Here is a 12,045-nt window from a genome sequence, read left to right as displayed (position 1 = left end):
CTTAAGGTGATCGATAAGAATATCTCCTTAATAAAGTATGCTTGAACCAAGCTAAATTTAGGGCGCTAGAGCTAGAGCGGTCTTTGAGTTGACCTAGGTCAATACGTTTCTAGTGGATTGAGCACCATAGAGAGTGTAGAAATGGTAGAAACGTTTCTAGTGATAGCTAACTCCTCTATTGTGTGTAGAAATGAATCAAGGCTGATGTCGGAACTCTATAAACCAGTCTCAAAGAGAGGGTTGGGATTATACCGATCGTTACTTTAAGGTGAGGGCTTCTCTACTGTGTCTAGAAATGGATCAAGGTTGAAGTTACTGACTTGTTAAATTGGCCTCGAAGAGAGATTTAGGACTACACAAATAGTTATTTCAAGGTGAGTGTTTTTATTATATGTTGAAATGGACCAAGGTAGACGTCGTGATTTCGTAGACTGGTCTCGAAGAGAGATTTGAGGCTATATAGATAGTCATTTCGAGGCGAATGTTTCTATTGTGTGTAAAAATAGATCAAGGTTGACACTCCAATTCTGTAAATGAGTCTTAAAGATAGACTTTCATGTTGGTTGTTCCTAGAATTTAGAGGTATCCTAGATGATCCAATAGGAGTAGAGACTAGACACAAATTTCTTAAAGCCTAAGTAAATGTCGTAGATATCTACTAAGGATATGAAGAGAGCGGTTGCATATTAAGTATTTTTATACTGACCTTGATAAGGAATCACCCTAAGGAAAAGTAAGATTCGGATTCCTTTGGGTTAATTAAAAACTAAAAAAATAAAAATAAATAAAAATCAAATTGAAAAGAAACCCAACTTGAGCTTAAACCTCAGATACCAAATGATAAAAAATCACTACAATAAGAAATAAGATTCGGATTACCTTGTTTATCGAATATCTCAAGGAAACATCACTTTATTTGAGATTTTAATAACTCCACAAAAAAGATTGATCATGTAAAATATACTTGATTCTAAACTCAGTCCCTTGTGGGTCATTCTATACATATTCTCTCTCAGTCCCTCGTGGATTTCTTTGGCGAGACTCATATAAACCTTTGGTGTTGTATTTGAGTCACAGTAAAGAAGACTCTGTAGAGAATACTCGACCTTGTTTGAATTGAAGCAAGAACATTCAAACCATCCAGAATTTTCTCTATAGTTACTCTAATGTAAGTTTGTTTGACTAGATTTGTTTAATTTGAATAAATTAAAGACGATTTTAGTGTTTCCATTGTTGTTGATCTTCCAGTTCTTGAGCCACCATGCTCACATTGTTCCACTAGATCTCCCTCTAAAAGTTTGTGTTTAGGATTATTAAGACGACTAGTCCTACATTGGCTAATTTAGAGGAAGATCATGAGTTTATAACCAAGAAACACTATCTTTGAGTGTAACAAAAGATGTAAATATACGTATTTTGTAACCAAGAAACTAAAAGTAAAGATACGTCATTGACTTAGTCATCCCAATAGAATTCTGAAGTGTTGTGGGTGTACTACTTTTTTAGTGTAACAAAAGATGTACTACCAATTGTTCGAGAGTTCTAGAGAGCCTTCAATAGAAGCTCTTTGGTATATTTTGTTCGAGGAAAAAATTGTTGAGAACTATCTACTTAAAAGGGAGGTCCCAATGCCGATGCCAACGCCAACACCAATGCCGATTACGGTTTCGAGATTCAACTTTCCGATTTCTTTCGCCACATCCCGGATGAAGATTCTCACTTGGTCGTTCTTATTCCCAAAGCCTGCACATCCCTCAACATCCTCTCAGCAACCAGTATGTAAACGTTTTTTTATTTCCCAAGAATCTTGATTATTGATTATTGAAGAACACAAAATTCAAGAGAGGGAGTGGGGAATTAACGTCTCAAAGATCTTTATATCCATAAAGAACCTTCAATAGTGTATTATGGATCTAAATTCCTAACCTAACAAATATGATAAATGAAGAATACCCAATTTTGAGCCAGATTATCAGCTTGAGCTATACGAATCAAATTGTCACAAATAGAAGTTTATCCTCAACTTATAACTTTATTTCTGAACGATGCACCATAGTTTTTTTAAGAGAAACAAGTACCTAAACATACATTTCCTTTAACCAGAATCACAGAAAATCCTAACATTTCCTAGCAGAAACATGGAGTGTCCATCAGGATCAGGATATGGAGGTCTGATGATTATTGATGAACTTGAAAAGCCTACCATCTTGGGTTATTCTTGCTCTTGCCACCATTGTAAAGGCGGAAGAGACTGAAAGCTGAAATGCAAGACAGCGCCACCATGCTCAGACTAACCACCACCGCGCTTGCAAGTCCTTCCCCAACTTGGTTGCAGAACTTTTTGTACAGATCGCATATCTTCATCCACTGCAACTCCGGCTGCCCCAACTTCCCAATCACTGCTGATTGGGCGGCCGATGCCACTGCTGCCACCGTGACATATGCCATGATCTGCACAAGTACCTTTACTTGTCAAACTGGAACGTTACTCATCCTTATATTCTTAAGAACTCTTGGAATAAGCTTATGCTCAAAGTGGACAATATCATATCATTGTGGAATTTGTATGCACTAGAGAGCAACGTGCAGATAATCTAACCAAGGCCCTAGCAAGGGTTATGTTTGCAGGGATGGGAGAATTGTTGGGAGTGAAGAATCTCGAACAAAATCAAGTTTGCGGAGGAGATTGTGAGCTAGTTGAACAAGTTACTAACTTATATAGTAACTTTAGTAGAATGATTAGTAGACTTAGTAGAACAAGTTACTAACTTATGGAGTAACCTTCCGTAGACTTGTTACTAACTTGTTCAACTAGCTCAAGTTTATTAGCTCATATAATTTATAAACAGAAAGTTATATTGGTCGATAAACAAGTATATGGACGAGTTTTAAGATATTATTTTCATTGAAAAGCAAATTTTAAGACCAGAACTAATCTTGTTTGGAAGTGCCACCATGATGTGCACGAATTTTTTTTACTCTGTTTGGAGTTGACCACAAATAATTCATGATAATTTAACTAAAAAGGACTTTCTACAAGTTTTAACCGCAAAGGGGCAATAATAAAACTTCTGGAAGTATCAGGACTAGAGTAATTTAAACTATGGTTGAAATCTATGGAGTAAAAAACTTGTGATTTAACCAAAACTAAACGACAACACGTAAAAATGTATGGACAAATGGCAAGATATCATAGAACAGAGGTTGGTAGAACCAAAGTTTACTGGAAACTTGCATTTATTCAGGTTATAGCCATATAAGAGATATTCCCCTTAGTCCATGATAATGGAATCTTTAGTCAATAACAATCCAAGTCATGAATCGATTAAATCATGGTCAGAATCAAAGATTACTCGCAGCAGAAGAGATAAGCAACAAGCAAAAGCATACAAAGAACATTATTCCTGTGTAAAATGGTCATCAAGTTTATTCAGTGAAAATAGCAAAAAGGGTTAAAAAGTTTGGATTTACAAAGGGAATTTCCCAGGTCTATATAATTTACCTGATCGCCAGAGAAAATGATCCAAGCTAAAGGCTTGCTGAAGAGCACAGTCCCTCTCACCATGTTTTCCACACATCTTAGTCCTTGTACCAAAGAGTAAGCTGCAGCTATTGCATTTGCTACCACCAAAAACCTGTGTTATATCTTATTATCAGAGAAGCAAGAGGAAGCTCTGTAATAATTTTGTGCTAATTTTTTAGCCTACAAGGGAAAATCATCATTCTTGATCTTGTTCAATTTAGGGTTTGAGTTTAGTAATAGTTTAATTTGTAACACCAGAATCTAACAAACAAACATATTTCGATCGCTGGGTCAAATCCAACAAAAAGGCTAGTAACTGTAAATGGGCAGGACCAATAACATCTCAGAAGTTTGTAGTAGTTAATAGGTAGGACCAAACTCGGACCAAGTACAGAAACAAAATACGCTGTTACTGTCAGGCTCAAACATACAAACAAAGAGATGGAAAGAGAGACAGAGAGAGAGAGAGATTACACAAGAGCTTTCATGTCCGTGAATTTGGCCCTCTTTCGAATGGAAAAGATATATTTAACTTCAGTATCAGTCCCCACAAGAACAGCAGCAAGAACTCCAAGGCCACATATCACAAACCTCAACACCAACTCAACCACTCTCACCCTCTTATCAAACACCTTCAAATTCGAGCTATGATACACAGGAACATTCCCAGGGCTAATACCAACGCCAGAGTAGCTCATTTTCTCAACCCCAACACCCAAATCAAGAGAGAGAAACACTAACTTAAAAAAAACCGCCTCAATTTTCAGTCAGACATTTCATCAAACACTTGTGGGGCATGCACAAAGGCACCCTTCTTATAAGCCGCTCTGCACCAACGCCAATTAAATACGTGACAACAAACGGGTAAAATTCAATAATATCTCATATAAGGTAGCGAAAATCGCAGCCAAGTTAGCAAAATCAAAACGAGTGGCGAAAACAGAGATTCTGGAAGCGGGTTTAAAGATTTTACAGATGAAGGCACCTCATGCTGCGAAATAAAGGCGGGGTTTAATGGAGTCGATCTCAATCTGGTTCGGCATTGAATGACATTACACGGAGGTATTTGTAGAGAGTGAATTTAATGGGTTTCTTAATGGGTTTTCTTAATGGTTTTCATTTCTAGGAAGAAGAAGCTTTCTAGTCCCGAGAAAGCGTGGCGACAGATAAGGTGGGGACGCCGACACTTTTATAGCTGAAATATCACCTTAATTCAATACAATTTTCAATATTTTCGATATACCTTAAAATTCACATTTAATTATAAATGAATAAAATTCTCAATAATTAATCAAATCAAATAATTCATTTTAATATTTAATATTATAGAGAATAAATTAAATTTTTTCAAAAAAAAAATAAAATAAAGTAAAATTTCTCAATTTTTTATATTTCAATTCAATTTTAGTCGTAAATTTGAGTTTTAAAATAAATTAAGAATTATACAATTCTTAAGATTTTTGTTTCTTGAACAAATAAATATTAATATTAATTTATTTTTCGATTCTTAATTTTTTTTTTGTGTCTTGCATAATCATCATATTTTTAAGTTATTAAATTTATTAAAAATGAAAATAAAATTGATATTTAATAAAACTGTTAATTTTTAATTTTGTAATTTTGTGTCTTGTACTATATATTTATCCTATTTTTAAATTATTAAATATAAAATTAATATTGATATTTAAGGAATAATTTTATAAAAAAATGAGTTATTAAACATAAAAAATAAAATTTTATAAGTATAAATTCAAAATTCAAAAGCTTTGAGAAAGCTGAAAGTTAATGCTAAATTAAAATATTTAATTAATTAAAATGTTATTTATTTCTTTAAACCCTTAAGCTACAAAAATTGTAAATGTTTTTAACGTATTAATTATATTTAATTTCAGAATTAAAAATATGGGGTTAAAATTGACTACTCATATTTAAGAATTAAAATTATTTATGTTTTTTGAAAACTACGAACATCAATGAATCTTCATCACCAATCCTCTTTATTAATATAGTTGGTGGCGATAAAATTTGTTATTTAATTTCATTTCATTTCATTTCATTTTTCTTGTTTTGTAGTCATATCATATAATGTATATATTTATTTATTTTCAAAATCGTGTGTATTGAAAGCTAGAAGCCAACCAGTAGATAATAATAATAATAATAATAATAAGTCTGAAAAGGAAAGTCCATAGTTGGTATCAGAGCTAGACACCGGGCGATATGTCAATGGGGAGGTTGTTCCCCAAAGAGGTTAAACATGAGGCGGTGTGCCAATAAGAACGCTGGACCCCAAAGGGGGGAAGTAGATTTGGTAGGGATCCCACGTCGATTGGAGAAAGGAAGTAGATTGTGATATCCCACATTGGTTGGGGAGGAGAAGCTCGAAAGGGAAAGCAAAACAACAGTATTTTCTTCCTTAAATTCACAGGTATTGTTTTGTTGTTGTGAGACCCCATATCAGTGTCGAGAGAAAAACAAAGTATTCCTTAGAAGGGTGTGGAAATCTCTCCCTAGTAGACATGTTTTAAAAATCGTGAAGCTAACGACAATAAATAACGGGCGAAAACGAAAAATATCTACTAACAGTGAGCTTCTACTGTTACAATTAATCTTCACCGACTTAATTATTTCAAAAGTGATAATTTGTTACTAGAAAATTATGGTTTAACATTACTTTCAAAGTTAATTCAAACACACAGAATCTCGACATTATTAGTATAATAAGTGGATGATATTGGTTGGGGGAGGAATGATTAAATTTGGGATGAATTTTAAGAGCATTCACATGGTTGTTGGTAGGCCATCGTATGCGGTAGGTAAAATGACTCAATTGGTCACACCTTCACATGATGTAATCAAAATTAATTAGGCTAATATGGTAATTTCCTCTTCTATTCTTTTTGATTTCTAATTAAAGCAATGATCAAGTTTATTCTTCAAGTTTCTTTCCTAAAGTCTATTTTGTTTTTATAGGGTACGAGTCAAGGAAATGGGTCCTTCGTTTTCTAATTTTCATATAAAGGACAAGACGTGTATAAACACCCGTGGTCTTCCATTAATGGAATATGTTTCTAAGCTTATGAATGTGACATGTATACCCAATCAATGCACTATTTCCACACAAGATGCACAACCTCAATATTCCAACATCGACACAAAATGTTTGTTGGATTCCTTACACCCTCTATCTTCTCCAAACACATCACCATCTTCCACTGAGTGAAATGGTATCGCATTCTGTGTTTTGTCTTTGAATGATAGACTGGGTTTCTCGCCAACTGCATGACACTCTAACTATCTACCTGAAAAATCTTCTTGCGTGCTTCTTGCCTAATTCTTCTAGATAGTCTGACATCCATATTATCTCTTTTCCAGCTTCAGCCATTGCCATGTACTCAAGCCTCAGCAAATGAAAGATCAACGCATTTTTGAAGCCTAAACATCCCATCATTCGTAGCTTGCTCCAACTTAGTTGTATCCTCCAACTGTAGGGCCTCATCAAGGGGCTTTCGTTCCCCTTCATCAGTCACCAACCGATAGTGTAAAGAAGGTACATACATATCTAGTACTCTGATGGCTCTAGATGATCTTTTCAACACCTGCTCAGGTGTCACTTGCTTTGCTTCTGGTTCCTCAGCAACAATCTCAAGAGTTTTTTTAGTATCTACTACAACATCACTAGATGAATCTTTCACCAACTCAACCTTAACTCCCACTTGCTTCACCTCTGATTCTGCAGCAACAGTCTCAAGAGTTTCTTGAGTATTCGCTACAACATCACTAGGTGAATCTTTTAGCAACTCAACCTCAACTCCCACTTGTTTTGTTGTCCCGGTACTTTTCTTCAATTCTCTAACAGTCTTTGTGAAACTAACTCGTTTTTGTTTGTTCATAACGCAGTTCTCACAAGGACTCATATCAACAGATTTCAGACCTTCCAAAACTCCTTCCGCAGCCAGATCTTCATTCCTTTAACGCTCATATGTCCAAGTCTATTGTGCCATATACTTGAATTTGAAGCACTCTCAGCAACAGCAGCTATGTTCATACACCCTACAGTGATGTATAAGGTTCCAGATTTTGTGGAACGTGCTACCACCATAACAACCCTTCAAAATGTCCACTGGTTTCCTGCTAGAGTTTTTATGCAAACACCCCTTTTTTCTTCAATCTCCAATTCTTTGTTATCAGCAAGATACACCTTCTCAAAATTTCCAGACTTGAAATTTCTAAACAACTCTTTATTTGGAGATGAATGAAAAGATGCACCTGAATAAAAAATCCCCAGATTCAATTGGACTATCCACGCTGGGGATTAGAGCATCCCCAATGTCTTCTGCTGAATTTACCGAGTCATCGTCATCCTCTGATTTGTGATTCTGCTTCCTCTTTGATCTTGTACAATATATCCGAAAGTGACCTTTTTCTCCACAACTCCAATACTTTACGTTTGGTTTGTTTGGAGACTTTCCTCGGTTGCTTGATTTTGATCGTCCATTGTTTGGACCCTTTGATTTACTTCTTCCCCTTTGATCAACACTGAGAGCATTGCCCGATGAATCTCCGATTTCCCGTTTGCGAATACTTTCACTAAGAACTACATCTCAAATTTCATTAAACTTCAGTTTATCAGATCCTAGTGAACTGCTAATCGCGACAACAGTATTCCACGACTCAGGTAAAGATGACATCAAAATCAATACCTTAATTTCATTTTCAAAATTAATATTCACCAAACTCAGTTGACTTGTAATCATATTGAATTCGTTTATATGACCAACAACAAATCCACCTTCAGACATTTGTAGATTAAACAACCTCCGTATTAAATACACCTTGTTCATAGTCAACGATTTCTCGTACATATTCGACAGCGCCTTCAAAAAATCTAGCGTTGTCTTCTCCATGATAATATTGAACACCACGTTTTTGGACAGCGTCAACCAGATTAATCCTCAGGTCTGATGATCCTTGAGCTTCCACTGCTCCGTGGTCATAGTATCCAGCTTTGAAGGGAATGAACTCTTCATCCACATAGCGGAAGCATTGGGAACCGTTTGATTTTATTATGAATTAAAAGAAAAGTAATAAATAGAAGAGTAAGAACTCTACCTTTGTGGAAACCCTAGCTTGTAAGACTCCTTGGAGTATTCCAACCATGTAGAAGTTCATCAACATTCTACAAGATCTTTCTTACCATGACTCGAACACAAGTTCAAGGCTTGTGGGAGCCCTGTGGAAAGAAAATCCCGATTTGAGAAGAAGAAAGAGTTTCGAGAATTGTCTAGAGATGTAATTTCATTCTCCAAAGAAAGTGGGAGAAATTGATGTGTTTTGGCTCAACTTGAAGGTTCTATTTTATAAGGACTCTCGGATAATCTTTGCCAAATAATATATTTGCATATTTAATATATTAGGATATAATACCTTATACAAATCATATTTAGATATTATAAGATATCCTAATATATAATTAATTAATTTGAATCTCATTCAAATTTCAAATATATTTTTGTTTAATGTATCAAAATACATTAATGGATCTTAAGGGAATGAACTCTTCATCCACATCGCAGAAGCATTGTGAACCATTTTAATTTATATTAAGAACTAAAACAAAACAATAAATAGGAGAGTAAGAACTCTACTTTGTAGAAACTCTAGCTTGAAGTTGAAGTATTCCAACCATGCACTAAAGCTTGTGGGAGCTTCTTGAAAGAACATCCAACCATGCACCAAGCTCGTAGGAAACTCTTGAAAGAAAATCCCAAAGAAACTGAAGAATAAGAGTTTCGAGAATTTTAAATGTAATTTTATTCTCCATAAAAAGTTAGAGAGATTGGTATGTCTTTGACTCAACCCGAGAGTTCTATTTATAGTGACTCTTGAATAATATTCGCCAAATAATATATTTTCATATCTAATATATATGAGGATATAATATCTTATACAAATCATATTTAAATATTATAAGATATCTTAATATATATTTAGCTAATTTGAATGTATGTTTTTATTTAAGGTGTCAAATACAATAAATATATTTTTCATTTAATATATATTAATTTGAATTCTTCAAAAATAATATATTTTTCTCTATTTGTATTTAACATATCTAATATATTAAATATTAATTTGAACCATTTAAATTAAATATATTTTCTCTATTTATTTAATTATCTAATATATTAAATATTAATTTAACATTTCAAATTAAATTTATTTTCTCTTCATATTTAACATATTGAATATTAATCTGAACCCTTCAAATTTTCTTTCAAATAAATTGAACGTTACTATCGGCTAGGAAGAAGACCTTATGAACCTACAATTATAAGCTCCAATGATACAAAATTAATTAATTAAACTTTTTAATTAATCAATTTACATTCATTAACTATAGGTCACTCTACTATAGACTTAGAGTTGCACTCTTATGCACTACAGGACAAGGTATGTCCATTAATATAATCATTACAAGCAAGTCGATTATTCACGAGTTGTTCATAATTACAGTTGGGTCAAAAGTCCGTTTTACCTCTGTAATTACATCTTACACCTTAAGTACCACTGATTCTCTAATGAACAATTTGTTTATGATCCAATCATAAATCAAGTCCCTCTCGGGCCAATGAGAGGGTGGGACCCCATTGTTCGAGTCCTGAAATCAGTACTTAAGAGAAAACTCATCTACTCTCCATATATAGAAAGGAGTGAATTCCATCTCATGATATTATGTTCCCAACCCCCTATTTGGTCAAGTCCCCACAATGGTAGACATATTGAATCGGTTAAAAGAGTCATTCTCACCCATGTAAATTAAAGGACAAGCCCTCACAAGCAAGAGTTCATAACTCACTGATCGAGTCGCATATGATCATCATATGAAATATTAATCTTCTCAATTAATGGATTTATAAAGAGAAATTAAATATTTCTTGGTCCAATCTTATACAAACTCACTGTATAGGATACTCCCACTTATATGTCTCCACATGAATGATTTGGATCAAATCATTTGTAACGATTACAAAGTGGGTCGTATAAATAGTGTTACCACGATAAGGCACCCAACCTTATCCATATAGACTCTTTAGGTTATTACTTGAACATGATTCTCTTGTATGTCAACCATATTGTTCAAGATTACATTAATAACTTTTGATTTTCATACAATGAATAACAATTAAATTAGGAATAAAATAATAAAATTTTGGTTAAAAAACTAAATAATTAATTACGAGACTTTAGGGCAAAAATCCTAATAAGATCATGATAAGAACTCAAAGTCAAGAACAAAACTAAGAGGCCTAAGTACTTCCAATAAAAACTAGAACAAGACAAGAAAGAGTGTGGTATCCTAGCATATCAAGAACACGATTAAGAGTCTACAAGTAGGCTACTTATTGAGTCTTATACTCATTCCTTATTTTTTTTATTTTTTTTCAAGTAATAAGGAGCTAATCGAGGTCGAGACCGGACTCTAGAGTAGGTGTCATAGACAAGTCTCACCGGTCATCCTCAACCCTTTTGTTTTAAAATGTTTTGTGTCTGTTCCTTACTTTGTGCTTTAAATGTTATGTTGTGTTTTAAATGCTTATGTATAAAATTTATTTTGATATAATATAAATATAATGTACACTATGTTTTAAATTTTCTTTGTTTTATTTCACGAAAAAATTACTTGTCTTTTTGGAGTCATCAAGTCAGCCCGGTCAAGGATTCATTCTAGATTGCCAAATGCATCCTGGATCGATGCGATAAATACAGCAGCCTACTTGATCAATAGAGGATCGTCAGTACCCTTGGGTTTCAAGTTGACATAAGAGGTATGGACAGAAAAAGAACTCAAGTACTTTCACTAGAAAACTTTTGGTTGCCTCACATATGTTCGTGTTGATCCAGAGAAGAGTGACAAGTTTGATGTTGTGGCAGTGAAGTGCTACTTCATAGGCTATGATTTCGACATGTTTGGACACAAGTTTTGGGATGTCAAGAACAAAAGAATCTTGAGACATTGTGACATGACTTTTAATTAAAATGTCTTGTACAAGGACAAAAAGAAGAATAGTTTCGGAACAATGAAGCAAGTGGAGTTGAGGTTGAGTTTCAAAAAAATTTACCTAGTGATGTGGTAGCAGATACTTAAGAAACTCTTGAGATTGTTGCTAAGAAACCAGAGGTGGAGCAGGTGTTGATAAGATAATTCAGAACTATCGAAGTACCAGATAGGTGTTTACCTTCATTACACTATTTGTTATTGACTCATAAATGAGAACTAGAGTTCTTTGATGAGGCGGTTAGAGGATGTAATAGCCTAAAAATAAATAAAGAAATAAACGAATAAAAATAATTATAAAAATAGTTAAAATTATAATAATAAATAAATTAATTAATTAATTTTTTTTTAAAAAAAAAAACCTTTCCCCCACTTTTCTCTACTAACCTCTCATCCCTTCCCACAATTATCTCTCCTCAACCTATCCTTAGGCCAGCAAGTTTGCAAAAAAAAAAAAAAAAAA

The 12,045-nt window shown here is 33.9% G+C and overlaps 1 protein-coding gene across 1 annotated transcript; it reads right to left on the bottom strand.

Annotated features, from left to right (window-relative positions):
- Positions 1-1,999: 1,999 nt before the first annotated feature.
- LOC111432625 (CASP-like protein 2B1) lies at positions 2,000-4,668 on the bottom strand. Its single transcript, XM_023069570.1, has 3 exons — positions 3,998-4,668; positions 3,503-3,635; positions 2,000-2,451 (listed from the first exon to the last, which is right to left on the bottom strand). The coding sequence occupies exons 1-3, from the start codon at positions 4,219-4,221 to the stop codon at positions 2,200-2,202; spliced, it is 609 nt and encodes a 202-aa protein (XP_022925338.1). The 5' UTR covers positions 4,222-4,668; the 3' UTR covers positions 2,000-2,199.
- Between the last annotated feature and the right edge of the window lie 7,377 nt (positions 4,669-12,045).

The sequence above is a fragment of the Cucurbita moschata genome, unplaced genomic scaffold, assembly GCF_002738365.1.
Source record: "Cucurbita moschata cultivar Rifu unplaced genomic scaffold, Cmos_1.0 Cmo_Scf00039, whole genome shotgun sequence".
Lineage (NCBI taxonomy): Eukaryota > Viridiplantae > Streptophyta > Magnoliopsida > Cucurbitales > Cucurbitaceae > Cucurbita > Cucurbita moschata.
Note: the sequence above shows the minus strand (reverse complement) of the source record. Positions and strands in the feature narration are given on the sequence as shown.

Excerpts from the sequence above, each read along its gene's own strand:
- LOC111432625 (XM_023069570.1), bottom strand. The coding sequence starts at position 4,221 with ATGAGCTACTCTGGCGTTGGTATTAGCCCTGGGAATGTTCCTGTGTAT. Across the intron at positions 3,636-3,997 it reads ACGGACATGAAAGCTCTTGT|GTTTTTGGTGGTAGCAAATG; the intron begins GTAATCTCTCTC and ends GATATAACACAG. Across the intron at positions 2,452-3,502 it reads TCATTTTCTCTGGCGATCAG|ATCATGGCATATGTCACGGT; the intron begins GTAAATTATATA and ends GTACTTGTGCAG.